This window comes from Ovis aries, chromosome 21 (assembly GCF_016772045.2).
Source record: "Ovis aries strain OAR_USU_Benz2616 breed Rambouillet chromosome 21, ARS-UI_Ramb_v3.0, whole genome shotgun sequence".
Classification (NCBI taxonomy): domain Eukaryota; kingdom Metazoa; phylum Chordata; class Mammalia; order Artiodactyla; family Bovidae; genus Ovis; species Ovis aries.
Window position 1 is genome coordinate 29,551,134 of NC_056074.1, and position 27,652 is coordinate 29,578,785.

At 50.1% G+C, this 27,652-nt stretch overlaps 1 protein-coding gene across 6 annotated transcripts in view; it reads left to right on the forward strand.

The window, feature by feature from the left end:
• FLI1 (Fli-1 proto-oncogene, ETS transcription factor) overlaps positions 1-27,652 on the forward strand; it is a 139,651-nt gene that overhangs the window by 64,395 nt on the left and 47,604 nt on the right. For all 6 annotated transcript variants that reach the window (XM_042238113.2, XM_042238112.2, XM_042238110.2 and 3 more), the window contains 3 exons: positions 14,254-14,465; positions 23,147-23,301; positions 27,245-27,448. In XM_042238113.2, the coding sequence (XP_042094047.1) occupies positions 14,254-14,465; positions 23,147-23,301; positions 27,245-27,448 (571 nt within the window). The remainder of the gene's footprint in view (positions 1-14,253; positions 14,466-23,146; positions 23,302-27,244; positions 27,449-27,652) is intronic.

The window sequence follows — 27,652 nt, forward strand, 5'->3', positions numbered from 1 at the left end:
CCACTCAGAGCGGGGACACACTGAGGAGCCCCTCACCTCAACTTGTGCTCAGCTGGACCCTTTGCAGTCATTTCTGTCATTGTGCTCATTTGAGGGGTGAGGAAGCCAAGGTGTCAGAAAGCGTGAATAATGTCCACAGAAAACACGAAGAGAATCCATCCACATGGGGTTTACTGTCTGGAGAGACGGAATATCAGCATATGAAAAACTACCGTATCCAGAAAGAGTTAAATAAAAATAAAATCGATGTGACAAGGCAGTCTAGAATAAAGTATTGAATCGGTGATGAGTTAGAATGTACTACAGGGTCTTCCCTGGTGGTCCCTGCACCTTCCAATGCAGGAGGTTCGGGTTTGATCCTGGTCAGGGAGCTAAAATCCTACATGCCTGCAGGCAAAAAATCAAAGCATAAAGCAGAAGCAATATTGTAATAAATTTAACAGAGACTTTAAAAAAATGATCCACATTAAAAAAAAAATCTTAAAAAAAAAAAAAGTACTACCAATTTCAGCAGAGTGAGAGCTTACTGCAGGCGACTGCAGGAGGGTGAAACTTCCTAGAGGAGGTGATGGAACTCCAGGTGTTCTGGAAGGTCCCCTCCACCCTCCTGTCCCAGGAGGGCCTTCCCTGAGCCTTTACTCACTGTCCCCTACCCCGCCACATGAGCCCCTGTACCTGTATCAGCCTTCTCCCTAGACTAAGCACCTCGGTCTCATTTACCTTTGCATCCCCTGGACCAAATGCTGGCATGCAATATGTCCTCCAGAAAGGTTTGGTGAAGAGCTGAGATTCAATGCGACAAAGGGGATGAGGAAGGCAGCTCTGTAGGATGTCTGGATTGAGCAAAGGGACAGGAAAGCTGGTATTCACAAAGGTGTTTTATTGTTGCTGTTTAGTTGCCCAGCTGTGTCATACTCTTTGGCGACCTCATGGACTGTAGCCCATCAGGCTCTTTTTGTCCATGGGATTTCCCATGGCAAGAATATTGGAGCGGGTTGCCATTTCCTTCTCCAGGGGATCTTCCCGACCCAGCGATCAAACCCATGTCTCCTGCATCGGCAGGTGGATTCTTTACCATTGAGCCACCTGGAAAGCCCATAAGTGTTTGCAGACACCCAAAGGACAATCCAGAAATGTGTATTATAGAGACATCTACAAGACAAGAGTGCTGGGAAGAAACTGGTAAGAGGTCTTATTTGAAGAGGAACCATTTAATAAGGACATTCAAATGCAGCAAAAGAAATGAGAAACGCAAGAAGGAATAGAGGGGGACAAATGGAGTGGAGGAGCAGAGTATAGCCAACCTAAGAGGAGGGCAGAGACAGGGCGGGGGCATCGGAGCCAGCCCAGAAGACAGGCTCTGTGGGCACCTCCTCCGGTCACTGCCGTTCTCCTGTGCCTGCAGCAGCCTGGTAACCGTATGCCTAGGACCACAGAATGACTAAACACCTTGGGTTAGAGTGGCTCATGCAGACATGAAAGTTAGAAATCCTGCACAGTCAGGATGGGATAGGCCTAAGGTCACCCAGCGTGGCTTCCTGGGCGCGAGTCACTGAGAGGAAAGAGCCATGAAGAACCGAGAAATGGATCCGGGCTCTTCTTTGCCCAGCGCCCTGAGGGAAGTGAAGTCGAAAGGGGTCTTGTGCTAGGACCCGGGTCTCCATCAAGATGAAGTGGACTCCTCTCTCTCCCTTGATGGGGCCAGTGGGGCTCACGGACATTGACACCCTTGCTCCTTGAGGCTGGTTTTGTTTTTGTCCTCTTGCCAGGACGCTCCCTGGGTGTAGCTGAAAGAATAGAGCAAAGGGCCCCCGTGTGCTTGTTTCCTCCTAGGCTTCCGGTGATTATGAGGGCACCTGTTGCCATGGAAACCATCACATGAGGACATCAGCGGATAATATCACAGCTTCTAGGAAAAGGACCTCATGTCCTTGTCGGGGGTGGCGGGTTGGGGGAGCGGTCAGTGGCTTCATGTTTAAACATGAATAAGAAACGGTCACTGGGTGTGGCTGGCTAAAAAAAATGGACAAGCCTGGGTGCAAGGCTTAATGTCTCAAGGCCAAGAGCGAGTGGGAAGTCTGGCTGGTGGCAGAGGCACTGGCGGTGGGGAGGGAGGCTCTTGGTGTTTCTCATCATGCTCTGGGTTTCTTATCCATCAGAAAAATCTTTTGCACACCTACTAGGTGTACCAGGAACTATGCAAGCTGCTAGATGCAAGCAGTGATTACGATGGATGTGGTCTTTCTCTTTGGGCTGCTTCTCTGGTCTTTGAGAGAAAGGATGAGAAAGTTCTCAGGACCCCTAGAATTGGCAAAGCTCCTGAGGGTACACACTGCCTACATTTCCTCCTCTCCCCGAGTTTGCAAACAATGGCAGAAAGTGTCATCACCGCTGGTAGACTGAGAGTCTGCTTCCCTCTGGGGGAGCCCATCGTTTCAGATCTGAGCTGCCTCTGCCCTCTCTTCCCTTATCATCACAGACCAGACTGAGATCCTCTTGGTCCAGCTACCAGGCCAGAGCCACGAAGACCAAGCCCCAAGGGGACCATGTCCCTTCTCCCAGGCCGTTCCATCACCGCCACGGTGGGGGAATTCAGACGCTTCGAGGAAATACTGCAGCCATCCCCGCCAGGCTGCTTCTTCCAAGCTTTCAGCTTTTTGTGGTCAGGGCACTGCAGCCATTCATCATCGTCAAAGAGCATTAAACGTTCAGTGGAAGACAGTTAAAATTTTCCAGGAACCAAGAGGTTAGGTAATTTGCCCAAAGTTGCACAGCCAATAAAACCCCGCGTTGTCGCAGCTGGCACACTGTGCCTTTTATTGAAACAGACTTTACAGCATCATGCTATGGAGTGAAGAGAGTGGCGAAGTGGTTTGCTTCCTTTACCCATTCACCCTTGACCTCTCCTGCAGCAAACCTGCTCAGGGGTCCTCTTGGGGACAAGGCTGCTCCCAGCCCATCCAGATCCTCAACTGTCCTCTTGTGCCACCACCTGAATGTGTCAGAAGAGCACACTCCAGGGCAAGGAAAACATTCTGATATATAACTACCCGGAGAAGGCAATGGCACCCCACTCCAGTACTCTTGCCTGGAAAATCCCATGGACAGAGGAGCGTGGTGGACTGCAGTCCATGGGGTCGCTGGGAGTCGGACACGACTGAGCGACTCCATTTTCACTTTTCACTTTCATGCATTGGAGAAGGAAATGGCAACCCACTCCAGTGTTCTTGCCTGGAGAATCCCAGGGATGGGAGAGCCTGTTGGGCTGCCGTCTATGGGGTCGCACAGAGTCGGACATGACTGAAGCGACTTAGCAGTAGCAGCAGCAGCATATAACTACCCATGTGGTGCCATAGGGGCACCAGGGCACCAACCTCCTGTCTTAGAGCTGAGTCTTGGAGGACCTGCTGTGCCAATCCTCGACCCTTTAGTTCATCCCCAGGGCAGAAGAGAGCAGGAAGAGGTCAGAGCAGTGGCCTTCAACCACCGATGTGGAAGCATCCAGTATTGTTAATGACAAGTGCAGCCACCGCTGTGCAGCCAGGCAGGATACAGTCCCAGCGCAAGTGATGAGCAGTGAAATCTACTGGGACCCTATGTCTGGTCCATTATCCAGGACGAATGCCTTCCTTACCAGCTTCTCCCGTGGCTTCTGAGGGTGTGTTTTGATGGTTGCCAGTTTCCTCTTCATCATCATCCCTTTGTACCTGGCAGGGCTTTATTTAACGCTTCCAGCCTATCAAAACTGGCAGGAGAACACAGGCTCAATGGCACAGGCTTGATTTCACGGGCTCCATCTAAGCTTTCCAACCAAGGTGAGCCCCCATATCCCACCCTCATGCTGCCCTGTCCCTTGGGCACGGTGAGATCCACCTCTGTGATCAGGTCACTCTTAACTGTCAAATTATACACAGCAGATCATGGCTGGCCTTTTTGCGCTCCCCATTGTCATTGAGAAAAAGCAGCTTGAAGTGTGGCTAGACCCACTGTAAAGACACAGAAAGGTCAACATACTGTAAAATGTTCCCTTCTTGGAGCTCAGACTAACCTTCAGTCCGCCTTCCTGTTAGTTTCCACATTCAGCGCTTTTCTTCTTTGCAGCAGTAGACTCGTTCTCCGTGGGAGGAGATTTTCACTTTGATCTTTAGAGATGCCCTTTAAATGTGGTTATGGTCAAAAAAGTGACTGTGAAAACTCAATGTCAACAGGCAAAGGTAGAGACCCACGGGAGACGTGGAGAAGCCTCTAATGGGAGACTATGATTAACAGGGGCCTCCGGCTCTGGATTCTGTTACGTGGCCTGCCTGTATGGAACGCCGAGCCCCTCAGCTCTGAACGCACTTAGGTTCATTCCCTTAATTTATTAAACTCCATTAAATAAAGTACTTTCATCTGCAAAGGATTCCAATTCCATCTTCTAGGAACTTGGCTGACTGCCTTACGCCGGGCCGGTCATGGCAGAAGCTCCCCCCCTTCCCCAGTTAGTGAAGATTTAAGTGACAAGGTGGCTGGTAGAAGACTGGAGGTGGGGGTGGGGATGGGATTAGAAATTTAAATAGGCTACTTTAGAAATCAGCCTGGCACTCTGAGTTTCCAGGGCCATTTTGGCTATGCGACACAACCCTGGATGGGGCGAGACCGAGTTGCCAAACTGGGAACAGTTTGGGGGAAGAGGTTAAGCTTTGCAGTTGGGCTACAGATTGGAGAATCACTAGTTGAAGGATCTAAGGCAAGCGCTGAGCCTCTGGACACTTGGGTTTCTTTTCAATAATGGGAGGATCCTAACATCCTCGGGCTTCCCAGGTGGTGCTAGCGGTCAAGAACATAAGAGACATGGGTTTGATCCCTGGGTCGAGAAGATTCCCCTGAAAAAGGAAGTGGCAACTCACTCCAGTATTCTTGCCCAGGAAATTCCATGCACAGAGGAGCCTGGCGGGCTACACAACCCATGGGGTCGCAAAGAATCAGACACAACTGAGCACACGTGCATACATACCATAGTTAATTTATTCAGCTGCCCTAGGTCTTAGATGCAGCATGCAACATTTTTCACTGTGGTGTGCGAACTTCTCTCTAGTTGTGGCGCGTGGGCTTAGTTGCCTCGTGACATGTGAGATCTTAATTCTCCAACCAGGGATTGAACCCACATTCCCTGCATTGGAAGGTGGATTCTTAACCACTGGACCAACCAGGGAAGTTCCCTGCCACCTTCCACTTGTGGAGCTATCATAAAGTCCCCTTAGGGTTCACAGGGAGGGGAATAGACATGGCCTCTTGGTGGGGAGTGGCCAAGATTGGAAATCCTGCTGTGGCCGTTTGGGGGCAAAGACAACCTTCCTGACCTGAGTGGGAGCACCTGCAGTGCTCTGTGCTAAAGAGCTTTCAGATCATTCTGGGTGATTGATCGATGTCTTCACCTTCTTCCTGATCCATCATTGCCAATCATGTGCCTCCTCTTCCCTTTTGTACCTGCCTTCCCTGTATTGGAAAAAAATGAGTCAGAATCAGGCATAGGGCTGGCTGTTAAAAAGGAGGGAGAAGCCGAAGGTTTGAGCGATTTCATAGGAGCCACCTCTCCTGACACTTCAGCTGTGACTGTGCTGAGCATCGTCCACGAACACCCCCCGCCCCCCACCCCTCCCTGCCCTGCCCCCACACACACTGCTGCAGAGCCTGCTGATTTCCAAAAACAGAGAAGCCGGAGGACTTTGCTCCCTGGAATCCTGTCTGCAGTGTATATGCTCTCTGGCTGCCAGGAGAAGGGACTTTATGTCATTATGCAAAGAATGTAATAAAAAGCCACAACTCGTGGCTTCCTGTGGTGACCCAGGGATTAGCTTTCCCGAGGCCTGGTCTGGGAGTCTTGGACTCCTGGAGCAGAGGCAGCGAGCGGCAGGGAAGTCAGTCTGGTCAATTTTGACATCTTTCAAATTGCCTCTAGCATAGCTCATCGGCCACCGGAAGTTGTCCTTACAAGACTTGGGGCGGCACTGGGGAGAGGTGGGCAGCAAACCAGTGTAGGGTTGGTTGTTCTGGGGCCCCATCTTTTGGGTCATTCCCTGTACTAGAAATAAACACTCAGCCTCATTGTAAGAATCAGGGTCTCCTCCTCTAACTCCATCTGGCCCATCGCTGTGGCTCCTGTGTGTCCTTCCTGCACATGGACTATGGCAGACACTTCTTTCCTGCCTTCCTGCAGAGAATAGGGGACGTCTCACATCACCCTCTTCAGCCTTTGCTGGCTGCTCCAGAGGCTTTTCCCTCTTTGCCTCCATCTCTGCTAAGCTGTCTGGGGACGTGGTCCTCGGTTCATCACTAATGTCAGCAAGGCCGTCATGTGGCCAGGCTCTGACCACATCCCCACCATCGCTCAACTGATGTGAGTGTAGAAAATAGGCCTGGACTTAATCTAAGGAAAACAAATGGTGGCAGACACATCTGCTGGTATTTAAAGAAAAAAAAGAGGAAAAGAAAAGAAACAAAATGTATACATGACAAATTCCGAAATAAGGGAAGTTTATTTATTTATGAATTCACAGTCATGCACGCGGCATTCTTCTGATACTTACTGCAGGACTGATACAGGGACAGCGGGATGAGTGGGTGCTGCTACTGCCTCCTGTCTTTTGCAGGATTTCTGAGCCTCATCTGTGCCTCCTAGAGGCCTGAATTTACAAACTAGAAAGAGAGAGCAGACTGAGGCTGCAAGGAAACAGTCTGATGGTTTGCATGGAGGAGAAGCACAGAGTAAGAAGTAAGCTCTCTTCTCTAGAAGTCTGTGGAATCCACATTTCAAATCTGTTACCTCCAAACCTGCTCGTTTTGAACCCTAGGCAAACTTGGTTGCTTTTAAGTAGCCAACACATTTGAGAAGGTGGTACCTCTCTGGTTTTGTCTGTCTCCCTTCTCCAAACCGCATCTCCAACCCAGAGGTTCCCATGGCATTCCCGTGGAATCTTTCAGCATCGTACTTCTTTTTGAAATTTTTAAAAATTTTATTTATATTCTTTTGGCTGTACGGGGTCTTAGTTATGGCATGTGGGATCTTTTAGTCATAGCACGCAAGATCTAGTTCCCTGACCAGTGATCGAACCTGGATCACCTGCATTGGGAGTGTGGAGTCGTAGCCATTGGACCACCAGGAAAGTCCCTAAAAAAATTTTTTTTTGTTTGCTATGTCTTAAGAACTTTAGTAGTGTGTGTGTGCTCGCTTGTGTCTGACTCTTTTGCAACCCCTTAAACTGTAACCTGACAGTCTCCTCTGTCCATGGGATTTCCCAGGCAAGACTACTAGAGTGGGTCACCATTTCCTTTTCCAGGGGATCTTCTTGACTCAGGATTTGAATTCACATCTCCTGTTTTGGCAGGTGGATTCTTTACTACTGAGCCACCTGGGAGAACCTTAGGCACTTGATTCAGGGAGTTCATTTATATTATCTCATTTTATACTTATTCTAAATCTGCCAGCTTAGGGACTGTTATCATCCCCATTCTACAGATGAGAAAATGACCTTTGTAAAGTATAAATGAATTGCACTAGGTGGTATATTGTTGAGTAACTGATGGAACTTGGATTGGAACTCAAATCTCTCTGACTCCGAAGATCGGGCTTTAGGTCTGTTTCAACAAACATAAGAGTTACCCTCAAAGAGGTGACAGTCTAACCGGGAGGTGGATGGTCATGGTTCAATGCCCAGACAGCAGATCTGAATTAGAATCCCAGGTCACATTCAGTTGCTGTGTCACCTGAGCTCATTAGTTCACTTCTCTGAGTATCTATTTCCTCATCAGAAAAAAAACAGAGGTGATAACAGCACATCCCCTATAGAATTGCAGGGAGAATTAAATTAGATCGCTCAAGGAAAATGCACTTAATAAATAATATGATAATCATCTGCTACTTTGATCTCTCTTCTGTAGTGAGATGTATTAGAAGTGATATGTATTTAAGGCAACCTTACCCAAACTGGGTAAAAAGGAGAATCTGCACCAAGACAAGTGCCCCCTGGCTGTGCATGTCCGCAGGCTCCCAGAGCCAGCAGGGGATCCTGGGAAGGAAGGCTGACATGGTTTGGTCAGCATTTTTACAGCCAGTATTACCATCCTGTTAGCTCGGATCTCAAGCTGCCGCTCCAAGACGTTGCCCTTGCCTAAGTGCTCTAGTAAATGGGTCAAATAGGATACTGATGTGCTCGACTATTTCCCTATTTGGAGTCCAGGAGCCCTGTGCTTCCCTCTGGCTCTAGGACCTCCCTCTGGCTCTAGGATACAGTGGTGAGAGGCCAGAGCATCCTGATGAGCATCCTTTTGTTCCCAGCATGAAGCAGAGAGAAGTCATGTGCTTCGTAGAATCCAGTTACTAAGCAGTTCAGGGCTGACTTCACAGGGACAGTGATGGGGACCATGAAGACCTCAGACTGAGACCACATAAGGGATTAGGGCCCTGCCTTCTGTCCTTCCCACTAAAGGCAGTTTCCCTGCAGAGTGCTCTGTGGCGACCTAGACTCAACAAGTCTTTGAAGAATCACTTGTCTCCCTCTGCATGAAGGGATCAGTGTCATTCCCAAAGTCAAATGGAGAAATGAAGGAACCCAGGCACTCTGACAGTAGTGTGTGAACTTTCATGCTGATACTCTCTATATTCAGCCCATCCTCTAGAGTTAAACATTTAGAAACCATCCCTCAGTGTAAAAGACTTGAACACCAACTGTGGACTCATTCCTGTAAAGAGTTGTAAGTACTAGTAAAGCATTTCACATTGAAACTTTTATAAGCTTTACGTATTTAAGTAAAAGTAAATGCCTTCTGAGCTCCCCTGGTGGCTCAGTGGTAAAGAACTCAGGTGCCAATGTAGAAGACATAAGAGACGCAGGTTCAGTCCCTGGGTTGGGAAGATCCCCTGGAGAAGGGAATGGCTACCCACTCCAGTATTCTTGCCTGGAGAATTCCATGGAGAGAGGAGCCTGGCAGGGTACAGCCCATGAGCTCACAAAGAGTCAGACATGACTGAGAGACTATACAACAAGCAACAACAAAAACAAACAAAACAGCTTCTAAGACATGGAGAAAATAGCAACAGCCACACATAGGTAATAAGTTACAAGCATGTCATTGATCTGTCTGCCTTCTCAGCTGAGAAAAGCAGCCCCTTGGTGCCCGCCCCCTATCAGTTCACCCCCAGGGACTTCCGGACCCCCAGTGGGGACACGAAGCTGTAGCACAATACGATGGCAGCCCTCAGTCTACACTGTGCCCCTGTGGTGTCTTCCTGTTCTATGTCTGTCTCCCCGAAATGCACCCACCACCCCCAAGCAGTTTAGAGGAGACCTGCCATTGGCCACAGAGACTGTACTGCGGGTGTGGTCTCTGGACAGCCTCGAAGCGCTCAGCCTTATTTTCTTTTAAGACTTTTTTTTTCCAGGTGGACCATTTTAAAGTCTCTATTGAATTTATTACAGTATTGCTTCTGTTGTTTATGTTTTGGTTTTTTGGCCCTAGGTATGAGGGATCTTAGCTGCTTGACCACAGATTGAACTCACGCCCTCTGCATTGGAAGGCAAAATCTTAACCACTGGACCACCAGGAAGCCCCTGCACTCAGCCTTGTGTGGCAAAGCGATGCTATTTCCTTTCAGATGCAAATCTCCCCAGCGCTTATGTTCCACCTGAATCCCAAATCAGCTTGTCTGGGCCCTGGTCTCCCCACATGTATGATTTGCATTGATGGTCCTCATGTCCCCCGCCGCCCGACTTGTGTTCGGTTTTCTGATTCAGTCCAGGCCAGGCAAGGAACCATTCTCCTGCATTTTCTGTCTCTCCCCAGCTTCTCCCAGTCACCAATTCTTTTCTACACATTGTGATGAAATTTGTTTAAAAAAGCATTTCACTATGAATGGTTGCAAACGGGTGTGTGTGTGTGTGTGTGTGTGTGTGTGTGTGCGCACGCACATATGTACATCTACCCAAGCAGTATTCTCACTAGGCCTTTAAAAGTTCAAGTGAGTCAGAGGGCATTATTATCAAGGAAGGTTTCACGGAGTAAGGGAGATTTCACTCACCTACAAAATGGGTAGAATTGGATGTGCGCCCGGCCAAGAGGGCAAAGCAAGGGTGCTCCAAGCGCAAGGACTCACAAAGTCAGACACAGGAGGCCACTGAGGGCCCGTTAAGTGGAGCTGTGGGAACAGTGAGCCTAGGGCAGGAGCTGCGTGCGGAAGTCGTGAACCGGGACCACGGATGGTGGGCAGCTGCGGCGACACCTCATGCTGGGGCAACAGGCAGACAAGAACAGACTCGTGACGACTGACGTCCAGGGATGCTCTGGGAGGGTTCTGAGCTCTGGTTGTCTACAGCTCGCAAGGGAGCTGGATCTGGCAGGGGAATGAGCAGGGTGACCTGGGTGAGGGGGCATATGCTGGAAGAGAAAAGAGGCAGAAAGAGAAAAGCAGACGGAATCGCTGGCAGGGCTGGACAGAGGACAGGAGATGTGTCCTGGAGTAAACCAGGGTCCTCTCCTCCCATGGCGTAGCTCCTTGACTGGAGTTTTCTTTGACTGTGAACTAAACTATTCCAGAATGAGTTCAAACCAGTTTTGTACCATTTACCACACTGCACTTTGTTCTATAGAATATTCTTTCTCATCTGCTTGAGAAGTCTCTCCATGGTCAGCCTCTGGAAACCCTGGCTTGGTCTTATCTGTCCTCCATTGCAACCTCTTTGCTGTGAATCCTGGTTTTGCCATCTGCTTGGTCTGCTGACTTGACAACCCTGCTTCTCTGCTTCCTGACCTGCCCTCTGCAGGGGTAGTGATGCTAGGTGCCCTTTACCAGAGCATCACTATCACCGGTCCTGCCTTCCAGGCCTCCATTATTCCTTCATTTTCTCCCCTAACCCAGAGTAAAGGAGATGGAAGAAATGCTTTAACTGGAAGCTCCTAGTTTTGTGCATGATCAAGCCATGCATGTGAGCCACTCTCCATGGCCAAAGACAATGCCTGATTCCTTAGGTATAGTCTCTTTCTGTAGCAGAACTAATGAATGTTTACCACCTCTATCACCAAAAGGGCATTCATAGTTTCTATCGGGTAATGCATCTTGGCTCCTGGTATAGAAAGAACCCCAGGAAGTTCATGGGCTCACACTCAGCCCTCTGCAAGATAACAATGCCACACTTTTCAACTTGGAACCATATGCGCTTGGCTACCCATACCCCTGGTTTGGGATGTGCAGTCAGGGCGGATCCCTAATTGAAAAGAACAATGGAGAAAATAACCAACAGACAAATGGCTTCAAGAAGCACAGCTCCCCTCTGAACATGGAACCAGGTATCTTTGTCTGCCGTGGAGAGTGGCTCACATGCATTCCTGATCATGCACAAATCTAGGAGTTTCCAATTAAAGCATTCCTTCCGTCTGCTTTCCTCTGGGTTAGGGGAGAAGATGAAGAAATAACGGAAGCCAGGAGGCCTGGGAGGCAGGACCAGGGCTAGTGATGCTCTGGTAAGGGGCAAAAGACAACAAACATCATTATCCCTGCAGAGGGCAGGTCAGGAAGGAGAGAAGCAGGTTGTCAAGTCAGCAGACCAAGCAGATGGCAAAACCAGGGTTCACAGCAAAGAGGTTGCAGCAGAAGACAGAGTGGCATAGGACAGCTGGTGGAGATTGAAGGAACCCAGCTGATTTCAGATCTGAGTCAAGGGACCCCCCTGTCCTTTCCACACTCTGCCAGCAGCTCAGCTTTGAAACTGCCGTCTCTGGCCATGTCTACACCCTGCAAAGCCTCCTGTGCAGGAGCAGACTTCCTGGACTGTGTTCCAGTAATTCTTCCTTGATCCCAGCCGGAAACAGCCACAGAAGAACCTTTCCCTTTGAAGTATGGCTGTCCTCCTGCTGGGGTTGAGAATGGGCCTGGGAGAAAGTTAGCTGGTAGAATGGATTGTAATTTTATAGGTCTGGGGGCAAAGGTGTCACAGGGCTGCCACAGAAAAATGCCACTGACAGGGTTCATGCAACAGAAATGTATTTTTTTCTCACAGTTCTGGAAGCTGAAAGTCCCAAGTTGGGGTGCTGGCAGGTTATGAGATCTCTCTCCTTGGCTTGCAGATGGCTGCCTTCTTGCTGTTTCTCCACTTGGTGGTCTTGCTGTGCCTACCATTCCTGGTGTCCCTCTGTGTGTTCAGATACTCTCTTCTTTTTTTTTCATTTTCATAGAAAAAATTTTTATTAAAAAATTTTTTTTCAAACTCTAAACATTTTGTTTTGGGGTATGGCCGATTCATGATATTATTATAGTTTCAGGTGAACAGTGAAGGGACTCAGCCATACATATACATGTATCCATTCTCCCCCAAATTCCCCTCCCATCTAGGCTGCCATATAACATTGAGCAGAGTTCCATGTGCTTTGTTCATTATCCATTTTGAATTTAGGAGTGTGTATGTGACGTCCCCAGACTCCCTAACTATCCCTTCCCCCTGGCAATGATAAGTGGGTTTTCTAAGTCTGCGAGTCTCTCTTCTATTTTGTAAGCAAGTTCATTTGTATAATTTCTTTTTAGATTCCACATACACGGGATGTCATAGGATATTTTTCCATCTCTGTCTGATATTTCACTCAGTATGACACTCTCTAGGTCCATCCATGTTGCTGCAAATGGCATTATTGCCTTCTTTTTAATGGCTGAGGAATATTCCATTGTATATATGGAGCACATCTTATCTGTTCCTCTGTCAGTGGACATTAGATTGTTTCCATGTCTTGCTATTGTAAACAGTGCTGCAATGAACACTGAAGTGCATGTATTCTTTTGGATCATGTTTTTCTCCAGACACATGCCCAGGAATAGGATTGCATCACGGTCACTTTCATGGCAGTGCTATTTTCAGTTTTGTATGGAGCCTCCATACTGTTCTCCTTAGTGACGGTACCAATTTACATTCCCAGCCATATTGAATTAGGACCCACCCAAAGGGCCTTGTTTCAACTCAATCATCTCTTTAAACATCTTATCTCCAAACACAGGTTCTTAGGAACTGGGGTTAGGGTGTCAACATATGAATTTTAAGGGAACAATTCAGACCTTACCAGGTCTGAGAGAGACCTGCTGGCCTAAGAGAACCTTTACTTGAAACTGAAAACCAGTAAAGGTAACTTTATTGGGTGTCACTATGTGCCAGCGACCGTTCTGGGCATTTCTCCCATAATATTACATCTCATCTCCAAGATTACAGATGGTATCAATTATAATTAATCCTAGATTATAGATTGTGACCTCCTTTTCTGAAGTGTGATCAACTTAATTTGGTGGAACTGTGTGACCTAGTGACCACCACACCCCAGGCCATGACCTGGTCCCGGTGATTTGCTGTGACCGGGATGGAGGGGAAGGGTTTCATTACCTTGCTCTGCTTGCTAGATGTCTGGAAAGTGCGACGCTGCCTTTCTCCATCTGTCATCTCCCCTATCCCAGCAGCTGATGGGACAGCACACGTGGGAAGTCCAGCCTTGACCCCCCACCCCCACCTCACATCCACAGAGCTGAGACTCCACCCTCTTTCTTGGGTGGGCAGAATCATCCCACTTAAGACTGGAAACTGTCATCTCAAGGAGTCAGGCAGGAAGGGATGATGGAGCACTCTGTGCCAGGGAAGCAGGCAGTCCCCTACCCGGATCTCTGATATGTAAGAAGCTCAGCACATCCTGGAGCATGTCTAAGCAAACAAGCTAGACACCTGTACCAAGGCCTTCTCATTTAATCACCCATCACCTCTGAGAAAGCTATTCTTATGCCTGTTTACAGAGAAGGAAACCGAAATGAGAGTGGCCCCACCCTTCCCCTGTGTGACCTTGAGCCACATACTTAACCTCTCCGGGTGGGTCTCACTGGCCTCACCTGTAAGAGCAATGCTCCCTCTCATATGCCCTGTAGCTTGGTGGCTTCCTGGCCAGTAAGGGGCATTTCCGTCGATCTGTTTCAAGCACCACCCCAACATCACATGTGTGTGCTTAACCATTCTTCTTGGCCTCAGCCTCCCCACCCTCCTTTCTGGGGGTTCCAGCCTACAGAACCAACAGGGGAACATACTCCTGGGGGTCCCCATTCCTTGGCCCAGACTCCCTCCTCACCCGGGGTCATCTGCAGAGAACACATCAAGCTTGCATAATTGTGGGCCAGCCTGCTGGTTCCCAGGGAGGGTGGGGGAGAGTGACACTGGCTAAAGAGTGACCTGGGGCTCTGTGTCCTTCTCTGCCCTCCAGGAGGCTCTGTCGGTGGTGAGCGACGACCAGTCCCTCTTCGACTCCGCGTACGGAGCGGCGGCCCACCTCCCCAAGGCCGACATGACCGCCTCCGGGAGCCCCGACTACGGCCAGCCCCACAAGATCAACCCCCTTCCCCCGCAGCAGGAGTGGATGAACCAGCCGGTGAGGGTCAACGTCAAGCGCGAGTACGACCACATGAACGGGTCCAGGTAAGCCCGCTGGACCCATGCTGCCGGGATGAGGCCGGCGGAGGCTGGAGGCCTGGGACTGAGTCAGAGATCTGGCGGGAAGTATGTCTGCGGCAGACGGAGCTCTGGTGCTGGGCCGGGCAACTGAGCCAGGCTTTAGTGAGCTGGGGTGAGAGGGCTCCTTGGGGTGGGGCGGCACAGAGCCAGGGAGCCCTCTGGTTCTCTGGGCCCCAAAGCAGCCTTCAGGCCCAGGACACTAACAGACACTTTTGTAACACCTGCTTTATGTCAGGCCGAGGCACCGCCCCTCTTGGGGATAATTCAGTAATAAGATACTCTTCTGTTTCTTGTTGAAGATACTTGACCTCTCTGGGTGGGTCTCATCAAAGCAAAGATGAGCAAACCATCCTTCGATTTAAAGTCTAGGACGATGACAAAGATGAACAAATCTGAGGGCTCCCTGTGGGAGGGAGGGCACACTTGGAAAGTGGGTTGGGACTTGGTGCTGCCCAGGGCCGATAAGACTTTGATCATAGAGATGGACAGGAGAGAACCGCAGAGAAGGAGAGCACACCTGGGGGCCGGGCGGCCCAGGCTGGAGTCCTGGCTCTGCCTGTGGACCAGTCACTGCTCCCTCTGAGGACCAGCTGCCTCCTTTCTGCACGGCTGGAGCATCGGTTTCCCATAGGCTTGTTACAAGGGTCAACCCTGATACTCTAGGAGAAGTGTCCCAGGGCAGGGCCCAGGAAGTGACCCATCCCGGGACTCAGAAAGTGCTGGCTATCCTGAGGGTGACTGTCACGAGTGAAGTTTGAAAGCTGAGAAAACGTTAGTCTAGTTCATGAAACATCAGGCAAGCACAGGGAGATAAAAATAGAGACCAAGGGAGCCCTGATTGGCTGGCTAAGAAAACAGGGAATTTATTCCACGTGCAGATGCCGATTTGACATGACATTTGAACATCATCAGACCTGTGACTGAACACTTGAAAGCTGGGCATCATGGTATACAGTGAGTGGGGAAGGGAGAGTCAGAAAGATAAGAAGTTAGTGAAATATTCCAGGTAGGAAATTACAAAATTCTGAACTAGAGTCATGGCACTGATTGTAGAAATGAAAAGGGGAAGACACATGAGGGACATAACAGAGGGATAATTAACAGGACTCAGGTTGATAAATATTGCACTGGGGGCGGCGGCAGGGGAAGGGGGTTTGTGCGAGGAAAGAATTGAAGATTAGCAAAGGTTGGGTGTCTTCCAAGAAGGATGGTGCCAGTGGCACCCACAGGAGTGGGAGGAGAAAAAGCTTTGAGAAAGGATGTCAGCACCCCTGTGAGATGCATCAGGAGCCATCAGTAAGTAGGACATCATATAAAAACATCTATGAGTTACTGGAAACAGATCAGATACTACTGGGGGATGCAGTTGGAATTTAGACTTGGGTTTCATCACTCAAGAGTTCTGCCTGTGCTGGCAGATGAGGTCAAGGAGCAGACAAGACTAGAGACAGCAGGAGAAGGGGGTGCTCGTGTGGTGGGCACCCCCCCAGAAGGTCCTGGTCTCAGACCTGCCTGTGAATACACCTGGCCCCACCACACTCCAACCCCACTAACCAACACCAGCCCCTGGGATCCCAGCCACTTTGCTGGCATAGAGGATTTCAGGGAGGCTTAGGGGTTCTGAGCCAGGAGCCCGTCTGGTGAGTCTCTCCACAGAGATAATGAGGGTACTGACTCACTCTCGGTGGAGGGAAGTCAGAGTTTGTCAGTCTTTCCACATCACCATTTGCTCTCCATCTGCCTCCCATGAGGTCCATATTGTATTTACATCTTGACCTAGAGAGGCCTGGTGAGCTGCAGTCCATGTGCTCACAAAGAGTTGGGCACAACTTAGAGACTGAACAACTAGAAAGACATATTGAGCTTTGAGGGGGTAAATGACTTGCCTAAGGATTCAAAGGTACAGTGAATCCTTTTCAAAGGTGCAGAGCTGGCCCTGCACCCCAGCTCTCTGATCCTGGCCCCGTGGCCACTCTTTCCATCCCCTCCGCACCCACCTGCACCCACCCCACATGTGGACATTATTCAGCAAGCCTTCCCACATGGGCTTGACCATGGCACTCCCAGTGCTTGCTGACAGTCTAGACTCACCCTTGGACAAGCTGGAGGCTGAGTCCAACCCCTGCTCACCTCCACCGCCCACCCATCAAAGCCAGCAGCACCTCTCCTTCTAGGCCATCTGGGAGCCTCCTCCTTCTTCCCCTTCCTCCTCTTGCCTTTCTGACGTCTCCTCATCAGACAGCAGCCTGAGTCTTCTTTTCAAAACATTTGCCCTTCTTGCTCAAAATCCTTTCATGGCTTGTGCTTCAGGGAAGCCTCAAGTACTGTCATATATGAATCCTGAGCAGAGGAGGTCCCCCCAGAGAAATCAGTTTTCAGAACCCCCTCACCAGCTCCACCGAGGCTCCTCCCATCACACCAGACGCCAGCTGGAGGGGAGCTGTGTGAAGACCCTGGAGACCAGACATGGTATCTACCTGGCTCTGGTTTCACAAAGCAGCCCCTGCTTCTGATCTGCTGGTCTTGACCAGGGCCAGGAGCTGGTGACAGCGTAGGTTCAGAAACTGATGTCTCCTCGCCCCTCCTGTGAAACCAAGACGATGCAGTGGACTCTTGAGAATCAGGCAGGCTAGGTCTAGACATAACCAGCACCTCATAAACATCTAAGTGCTCTCGTGGAAGCTGGAGTGGGCAGCAGGGAGCCAGGGTTTTCATAAAAAAATGTCTTTGCTTAGGATGGAACCCGGTCGGATCACATTCTTGGATCACGCAACAAAGAACCAGCGTGATGAAGCAAATGCCGCCCTATTTAAATCTCTCATCTGCCACGTTGTGCTTCTGTCCTTTCAGTACCACTGATGATGTGCTTTTAATGCAGAAGATAATTCCTAACTTCAGATGAAAAAAAAACAGAGTATAAAACTTGGGATTTCTTGGCTCATACACTGAATCTATGCTGTCCAAGGCAGTAGCTACTGGTCATAGATGCTGCTTTGGAGCACTTGAAATATAACCTATCCAAAATGGGCATGTGTTTGATGTGTATGTTAATACACTGGCTTTAGGAGACTTAGTGTAGGAAAGAAGTGAAATACATCATTAATTTTTTTTATATTGATGATGTTGAAATGATCATCTTCAGCCTGTACTGAATTAATATATTTTAATATATTATTAAAATTAATTTAACCTTTTTTATTTTAAAAATGTGGCTACTAGAAAATGTTACATTATATATGTGGCCCCTTCGACTGGACAGGGCTGGGTTAGCATGTTTTGGACCAATTCAGGGCTTCCCCGGTGGCTCAAACTGTAAAGAAGCTGCCTGAAATGCAGGAGACCCTGGTTCGATCCTTGGATCAGGAAGATCCCCTGGAGGAGGGCATGGCAACCCACTCTAGTATTCTTGCCTGGAGAATTCCATGGACTGAGGAGCCTGGTGGGCTATAGTCCATGGGGTCGCAAAGAATCAAATACAACTGAGCCACTAACACATTTGTGGCACTTTGTTATAGCTGCCCTAGTAGATCAACAAAGTACCCAAAGATGTATTTCTCTCTTCTCTTCATGATTCACGGTGAATTCTCCCCCACGTTCTTTGATAACTTGGAATTCTGAGTTACTTGATGCTTATCAGAGACCCTACAGATATTTATGTCTCTAGAGGAGGTATTCTGTGTGCCTAAAGCTACAAGGTCCTTCTTGCTTCTGATGCTGCCAGTAAGTCATCCAGGCCGGTGGAGAGACTGAGATCTGAGGAGCTCACAGAAATTCGATCTTGCCCACGTTGGGGCAGGTTTGCCCCCTTTCTCCCTACCTTCCGCTTGTGGTTAAATCTGTTACCATGAATTGTTCTTCAAACAGTGTGACCCATAGGCTCTGTGCTGGATGTAGACTTCAGCAAGTTGATCCAAGCTGTGGTCTGCAACTAACTCTCAGCTGCATCCTTTCTCAACCACGAGTTTGGGGGAAAACATCCCATGAAGGAAAAAATATATATATCAGCTTACGGATCTATTGCTTGCTTGCCAGAATTGCTGGACCAGAGTTCACTGTTAGTCTGCCCTGACACTGCCTAGCCTGGCCAGCAGGATCCAATGCCCTTATTAGACACCTGCAGACTTAACATCCACACACAGGAGGACGAGCCTCACGCACCCTGTCACTTCTGACTCTGACTACACAGTCCCGTGCTAAAGTGCCTCCTAACACTCTGCACCTTGCAATGAGAAGCCTGTCAGGCAGAAAGGTGAATGGGAGGGGTACTCAGGGTTCTGGAGAAGCTGTGAGCATCTACTAAGTATAGGTTAGCGTGAGAGCTTTACTATGGGTGATTTCTTTTCTTGAAGTTTGCTTTTGCATCTCCTTTTCAAAAGTAAAAAGGTCACATACACACATCTCTGCATGGCTCCTACAGAAATCCTAAAGACACAGATTGGCACAATTTCCGCAGTATGCACGTGATGTAGAAGGCACACCAGATATTGCTAATGCTCCAACAGCCCTGGGGACCTCCTTTTAGCTGTGTGGACATTGGATATTCATCGACTGTAAGCCTGGGCTGCAGACCTGTGGGACTAGATCCCCTACTCTTGAGTAAAGTTGCTCTCGGTTGAACCAGAAGGTAGAGAAGATGTTTACATACTTGAATGGGATTATCTTCAGGTAATTGGGCTACGCTGGTGGCTCAGTGGTAAAGAGTCCGCCTGCCAATGCAGAAGCCACAGGAAACGCAGGCTCGATCCCCTGGGTGAGGAAGATCCCCTGGGAGAGGAAATGCGAGCCCACTCTAGTTTTCTTGCCTGGAGAATCTCATGGACAGAAGAACCTGGCAGACTATGGTCTATGGGGTCACAAAGAGTCAGACATGACTTAGCGACTGAGCAACAACAACAATCTTCAGGCAAGGTCTTTGAAATTTCCTGTTATCCAAATGCTCAAGATTTCTCATTGTGTGTCAATCGCTTGACAGTCTGCGAGGCACTTTTGGAAACCAGCAGCTGTCTTTTTAAAGCAATGATCCCTGAACACAGAAATAAAACCAGAGGAGCAAAGACCTTGTGTCCTTTGGTGAAAATAAAGGACAAGGCTGCAGGGCCCACATGGCCTTTGCTGTGGCTTGCCAGCACAGTGTGGCTTTCTGAGCCATGGTTGAGCAGGACATGCTCTGAGTTACACTTTCAGAGCCACCACCTCCTCCCTGCTCCACTGTGGCAGCCGCTGGCCCTCCTGTCACCTGCCTCAGTGCTGTCAGCTGCCTGCAGACCCCAGCCCCATGCTAGCTGTAAGTGCAGGTCTCAATACAAGTCAGTAGCAGAGTGGGTGGGCTGAATGCAAAGCCTCCCCCCTCCATGCATGCCCCCCTTGTTTTCATCGGTCCTCTCCACAGGCACCAGCTGCCTCGCTTAAGAGCAGCCTTTATGCTGGGCTTCACCTGTATTCCTGGCTCCTTCCAATAGCTGGCTGGGCTCTTGGGAAGCCTGTGCTGTCTGCCCAGGCACAGAGTCCCGCAACCCCAGAGTGGAGGAGGGGCACGGCAGGTGGATGGGGAAGGCATGGCTTTCCTTCCTTCTCTCCTAGGAGTCAGAGGAGGGCCGGCCTGCACATGGCAGAGGTCCAGGGTGAGGGCCAGGACGTCTCCCTTAGGGTGCCCCTTTGCAGAGTCTGGGATCAAAGACAGAGCCTTGTTCCAGAAGACAAGCACCCAGGCAGGTGGGCGGTGGGCAAGCAGATCACCTTGCCCTGCCCGGCAGCAGAAGAGAAAGGAGGGCACAGAATCGTGGGAGATTCTGTGGGCCCGAAACGAAGAGGCCCCACCACTGGACGACCCCAGTGGCGCCTCCAGCTGGAAGGCCCAGGCTTGACTCTGTTCAGACGTCCTCCCTAGGGCACCCCCCCCTCCGCCCCACACCCCCAGCAGGCTCCTTCTCACCACGGTGCTCAGACTCCTTACCGAGAGAGGTACCAGGCAGCTTTTACTAAACGATTCCCTTATTCAGATTTTTATTTTTCTCTCCTCCTGGTACCAGTGACTGGCCCTGCCCTGGGGCGCCAATTGCATAAGGGGCCATTTCACTGCGATGCTTTCTGAGGTCCGACTTCTCACCTCCGAGTGCCCAGAGTTCTCTTTTGGGCTAAGAAATCCCCAGAGGCCCAGCTGATGGTGGAAAAGAATGTTCACAACTCATCTATTTCTCCGATGTTCCCAAAGAGAGATGCAGCCCACGGAGGGCAAGTCCCCTTCCGCCACACCCGCCCACCGCCCACCAGTCCCACCCCCACCCCCCCCCCCCAACCCCCACCCCAGACGCCGCCCCCTCACAGAAAAGTGCTCTCCGTCTGCCCAACGCGGGGAACCGTGTGCTCTGGCAGCCCCACCCTCGGCACGGCCTCTCCCAGCCAGTGAAAACGTTGCTGTCTTGGTTAAAGGCCAACTTAATCCTCCAAACTTCGGCTGCACTTGGGTTGTTTCACAATGGACAAGTATGCTGGGGAAGGCTGCCAGGCCGTGGTGGCGGTGGTGTGTGTGTGTGTGTGTGCGGGTGCGGGCCTGTGCTTGCGTGCATGTGTGTGTACACGCCTGCACGCGTAGCGTATGTGCCCGTGTGCGTGTGCCTGCACCGGTGGCGTCGGCGCCTCTGTGCGCATGTGCCCACTTGCGGTTTGCTTGGACTAGGGTGAGGGGGACCCGGCCAGCTCCACCGGAGCTCAGCTCAGACGCGGGACCGGGGTCTTTCCGGGACTGCTTCATCTCAGGCCAAGTCCGCTCCAGCAGAAGCCAAAGGGCCAAACCCTGGTGCAAAGCCCCGAAGTGCTACTGCCGCCCCTCAGACTGCCATGGGGACATTAAACCTTCAACAATCTGGGGCTCCGACGGCTGGTTCTTGGTTCTCTGCCTGGAAAAACAGTAGGCGAATAGTAAAACCTTAAATTCTAACATGTGTAAGTTATACATCTTATTTTCATTTTCAGCCCATGTTTCCCTCTGTAAGACATCAGGAAAAAATTACCGTCTGACTTCTAATATCTCAGTGGAGCATTTATCTCCCAGCTATGATAAGTGATCTTCAATATTTTTTTCCTTTCAGATTAAGAAACAAATTCATTTAATTTTCTTTATTGAATGTGCTCTGGCCTCCCCCCTCCCCTGCCGTGTCCCCACCCTCCTTCCCCTCTCCTCTCAGGCTCAGGGACCATTGCTTGCCTGCCCTCCACGTTGCTGCCTTTTCAGGATGGGCGGGTCCATCTGGCACAGCCCTGCTCCTCGCCTGCTCCTTTAGGCTTCAGCCTGGTCTGTTTCTGCCCACAGCAGAGAGAGGGCGGGCAGCAGCCAGACCTCTGGAAAGCCGATCGAGGTTCTGCAGCCCAGAGTTGGCCGTCTGTAATCTGAACCTTATCTGAACTCCTGGGTCTGAGGGCCTGGTTTGGAGCTCTTGTGAAGACTGGCTGTCTCCCAGGTTACCAGAACTGATGCTTCCTGCTCTGGACAACCGGGAGGGTGGGGTGGGAAAGCTGCAGCCTCTGCTTGGGCTCTAGTCATCTCCTTCGGCCCTGGCACTGGGGGAGTGGCTGAGTGGAAGTGGCAGGGCAGGATAGCACTGCCCTAGGCACACCCGGAGTCTGTGACCCCGATCTCTGGGTAGGTGATGTGTTTTGCCAGCCTGCTGAGGCACCAGCTGGTCACAAGGGAGATGTCAGCTTTGTCTCCAGACAGATAGATGCTCCCATGTTGCAAAATAGCAGGGACTAACCATGTACTTCTCTGGTTTTCTTAACCATAGGAAAGAGGTGTTAACCTTTGTCGTGTCGGACCTGGAGGGTAATGGGGAGATTCACATAGAACTCTCTCTGAAAAGCACGTTGAAATGATACACATGCAATAGTAATGAGTGATTCAGGACTCAGTGACTGTTCAGCCCCTCTGGAAGGCACTGTAGAGGATTGCTGTTGTTGTTTAGTCGCTAAAATGTGTCTGACTGTGCAACCCCATAGACTGTAGCCTGCCAGGCTCCTCTGTCCATGGAATTCTCCAGGCAAGAATACTGGAGAGGGTTGTCATTTCCTTCTCCAGGGCATCTTACCAACCTAGAGATCGAACCTGAGTCTTCTGCACTGGCAGGAAGATTCTTTACTGCTGAGCCACCAGGAAAGCCCACTATTACAGGATACTTGAGGTTAAAAAAAAAAAGAAAGCCATGGCATCGATCCAGCCAGGGGAAGGGCACCTGCCAGACTAACCATCACACAGTGTGACAAGTCCTAGGGCCACAGCTGAAACAGGGTGCAATAAGAGTGGGGAGAGGCCTGTCTGGGAGCCAGGTCCAGCGCTTCTGCCTAGGGAGGGTAGGTCGCCTGGCCACAAGGCTAAAAGTGTCAGCTGCAGGCAGAGCCGAACTCAGAGGTCCAGACTCCAGTCTGAGGGCAGTGAGGCTGCCAGAAAGTGTTTAAGTACCGTAATTATAGGATTGGGCTGGGATTTGGAGAAAACTAGTGGCCGTGTGGATAGAAATAAGGCAGCGTCAGCAGCACCCCCGTCGCCCTTGTTCCACCCGGTAGGACTGGGCAGAGGCTCCACGGATGCTCTGGTGGCAGTGGCAACAGTGACACTGATGACTTCCCCTGAGCTTTGTCTCTTCTCGCTCCAGGGAGTCTCCGGTGGACTGCAGCGTCAGCAAGTGCGGCAAGCTTGTGGGCGGAGGTGAATCCAACACCATGAGCTACAACAGCTACATGGATGAGAAGAACGGCCCCCCTCCCCCCAACATGACCACCAACGAGAGGAGGGTCATCGTCCCCGCAGGTACTTTGGGAACCCTTTCACTGGGTGCCACCCATGTCCTCAGTCTTCTGAGCTCGTCGTCCTGGGGGAGGGGCATCTACATCTTCCCCTGGCCTATTCTCTGTGGAAATGCTTAGCAGGGAGAGCTGCCCCTTCTTCCCTGGCCACCCTCCATGACCGCTTCCCAAATGTCACTGGAACCCTGACACACAGATTCGGGAAGCCCCGCCTTCAACAGGTCACGTCACACTTTCAACCCTCAGTGCCTGGTTCCACGGACAAGGCCTCCTGAGAGAGGAGGAGCAAGGTCTTCTGAACCCCAAAGGAATCCTGGGAACACCCAGACGTGCCCACCTTTGCCTTTAAGGACAAGAGTGGCCCGGAGTTCTGTCCTGTCCATCGGGCATGCACTTCCTGGCATCCGCAGGGTCCCACCTTTCCAGAATTACAGCCATCTCTTCCAGGTCCAAAATAGAAGCAACTATATTTAACAAAAGGAGTGCCTGAACATGTGCGCAGCACGCTTTGTCATTCTGTAAAAATAGGCTATTTTTCCTAGGTATCGGTACTGTTGGTCACAGAAAATAAAATCATTGTTCAGGCCTTCTGTGTGCTGGCTGGACACTGGCTGGCGAGCTCAGCTGCCTGCTTGAAAAGGGAGGAGAAACTACCCCGTGTAGAGTCCATGCCAGGTAGAAGGTGCCAGAGTGTTCAAATTTGAGGCAGTCAATGACTTAGCAAAACAAGTTTACCCGAAAGGCAAACTCCTTCCATTTGGGAATGTGTAAATGAAGTTGTGAACGAGAGCCAAGGATTAGATGTCCCTTTGAGGTAATCCAGAGGAATTTGCGGGTCGGTCTGGAAGGTGTGGCTCTGTAACAGGCCGCTCCGTCCTCGGCCCTCTGTATTTCCTTTCCATGGGAAGCTGTGTGTCACCATCTCCTAGGACTGCAGACACATGCTTGTGCTCCAGGCCAGACTCCAGGTGGCAGGGGCAGGAGGGTGGGGACAGGGGAAGCAGGGGAGGGGTGGGCTCTCAAGTCTCTGTGCCCTGCAGGACTTGAAAACTGCTCATAAAGCATGTTTATTTCCTTCTTCCATAAACATGTGGCCACCCAGAGGAAGAGAAAGAATAGCTCCATATACTGAGTGCCTCCTGGTGCTGGGCACCATGCAAACAGCTTCATCGTTGTGATGTTACTTCTGTCTCTAACATCGAGAAAGAAGCATCTGTATCTGATCGCCCCTCCCTCGGGACACCAGCTAGGAATGTTTAGCTCAGGTGCATCTGTGAGAGCCAAGAGAACTGTGCCTTCTCCCTTCTCATAGAAAGAAGGCAGAAATGAAACTGAGCTAAAACTGGCCTGGAGAGAAACTTCTGGACTCCCCACATTGGAGCCAAGCCTGTCCAAGCCTTTGCTCACTTGGAACCAAACTCTCCCCCACCACCGCCCCCCGTTTCTCTCAACAGTGGCCAACATAGGGAGGAAATCTTGAGGACAGAAGAGTTAGGGGGCCAGAGGTTGTCTCTGAACCAAATGTTGACAGCATCTCATTTCCGAAGTCACTTTGGGGAGAAGACAGGGGAAAGAAGGGAGGGGAATGACCAGACTGGTTGACCCTTCAACTCTGAAGTGGTGTTGAAGTACTTTTGAAAAGATAATCAAGGTGGCAGTCTTAGGGGGCGAAGGTCACCAGAGCAGTAATAGTGAAAATAGCATAAATTCCCATCAAAGAATGTTCCAAGCACTTCGTGTCATGGATTCGCTAGCCAGGGCTTCACTTCATTTCTTTACTCCTGGCGGGATCTTGCAGCATTATCCTCACACGTTTTGGCTTCCTCCTGGTCAGCCTCCTAGACATAAGAGAAAGTCTCACAAATCAAGGCCATAAAACATCGGTGGAACAACCCATTGGATTTATGGTGGGATTTGAAGACAAGCATAAACGAGGGCCCTAGTTCATCACCAGTTCCAAGTTCAGATGGGAAGAAACTAGGACTAAATCATCCAGGAAATACATTTGGAAGAGCTTAGCACACTCCGGAGTGGAAGATTTATAATTCATTGTGCTGTAAAGGGAGAGAAATAATATTGTGATAGAGCCCAAAGCAAGGGCGGAAATAATAAAATAAATAAAATCTACAGTGTAAAATTGAATTGGAGGCCTTGGATATTCAAAGTGAGAAATTAGGAGAAGCAGAGGCGAGCTGATGAAATAATATGTGACATAATCCAAGTTCCCCCAGGACATTTTTCTTTAGAATTCTGAAATGGTGCAAAATCATTTCCATTTACCAATGGTCCATGCCTAATTGTTCCTGGAGAGTAAAAGAGTGAAACAAAGCAAGAAATTTATGTGAGATTAGGGAGAGAGAGATCGATCCAGACTTGTACAATGTAGCCCCGAGTAGCTCTGCTTTTGGGAGTGATGGCAAAGCACCTCCTGAATGAACTAAGACAGGATGGTGAGAAGGGAGGAGACTTAGGGTGCAGGGATCCTCAGCTAAGTGCAGTCCTGGGAGGCTTTCAGTCGAACCCCAGCTCATACTAGGATTAAAGGTTAAGTTGAGGACTTAATGTTTCAGGGCTCCACTTCCCACCTGCAAAATGAAAATAGCCATTTTTCAGGGTATTTGTAAAAAATAGCACACCCAAAGCAGTGGGCACCTAGGAAGTGTTCAAAATCTGACTGTTACAAGTTTCTGGGCATTGGGTGCTTAGTATGAACCCTGCTTCTCTCCGCATGGCCCTTCCTAATCATTCAGACCTGTTCCCATTTTTACCAAGAGCCTTAACAGACCCTTAGAATGAGAAAGTGAGGTGGTAGCACAGATATTCCTACCAAATAGCAGGCTAATAAAACAAGTTCAGTAGAAGCTAGGGGCTACTGTTAAGTCTCCTCCCCTCCTCCAGGAAACCTTCCATGATTGCAAATTCACAGTCACCCCTTCTGCGGACCAGTCCTCAAATTGCCACCACAAAAATCTTGCTTAATTCTGTGCTTTCCTGCCTGAGTTTTCCTGGGCATGGGTCTTCCTGTGATGAGCATGTTTATGGTTTAGCTAATTATCTCTAATAATTAGGTGCCAAAGAGAGAGCTGGTTATGAAATTGTGATATGTGACAAGATATAAGGGCTCCACCTACTGTGGAACCTGCTAGAACTCCTCACAGCACTCAGAGTACACACATTTCCCCCCACCACACACACACCTGTTTAGGAAAGAGTCTGAGCGTCCCCAGTGGAGATCTAATACCTTGAGGTTCTAGGACCTCAGCCCTTACATTATTTATCCTCAAGAGTGAAAACATTTTCTCCCTCCAACACCATTTCCCGTCTTTGGGGATTTAAATATCCTAAAAACCCTGGGTGGGGGGGGATGATTTTAAAGAGCCTTTAATACAACTGTCCCCAAAAGGAGAGAATCCAGGTTGGAGTTAAGCTGAAGACTTAACACCACCGGGTGTTCCACCTGCACAGATGGAATTGCGGTCGAAGTGTGCACACACGTCTTTTTTGCAGCCATAGGAGAGATTGCTGTTGCCCCATGAGATCACTGATGTTCTTAAGATATGGATGGGGGCCCTTTCCAGAGCCATTGGTCCCTGCTCTAGGCAACTGGGCTTATTTTCATTCTGATGCCATGATTTCTCAGGCAGAGGTTTCAGTTGCCCTCCAAAGACTTGAAAGAGAACGTCCTGTCTGGGTGCATAGTTACGCGCCTAAGAACTTTTTCAGAGCGCTAAGTGGTTCAGGCTGCACCAGATGCGATGGAGCCAGATGGGTGTTCTGGGAGGACCATCTGGGGCGGGGGTGGGGGGACCACTTTCCCTCTGCAGGAGGGGCACTGAGGAGGGAGGAGACTGGAGAAAGGTGGAGGTGGGGAGAGAGAGAAGAGACAGACAGAGAAGGGGAGGAGCCCTGCCTCTGGCAGCCTTGCTAACAGCCTCTCTCTTCTGCAGACCCCACGCTGTGGACGCAGGAGCACGTGCGGCAGTGGCTGGAGTGGGCGATAAAGGAGTACAGCTTGATGGAGATCGACACGTCTTTCTTTCAGAATATGGACGGCAAGGAACTGTGTAAACTGAACAAGGAGGACTTCCTCCGAGCCACCTCCCTCTACAACACGGAAGTGCTATTGTCACATCTCAGCTACCTCAGGGAAAGTAAGTGGCCGGTCCCTTCCATTTCTGGTCAGCGAAACACCCCCAGAGACCGTAGCGCCAAGTCCCCAGGGCTGGAGAGAACTCTGCCTGGCTGCTCAGGATGCAGACTGGTTCCAGTAGTGACAGCCCAGGGCAAGGGTCCCTGCCTCAGTTTATGCTGCGTGGGTGCTATAGGAGCGACACCTCTGGGTGTCAAGTTGCCAA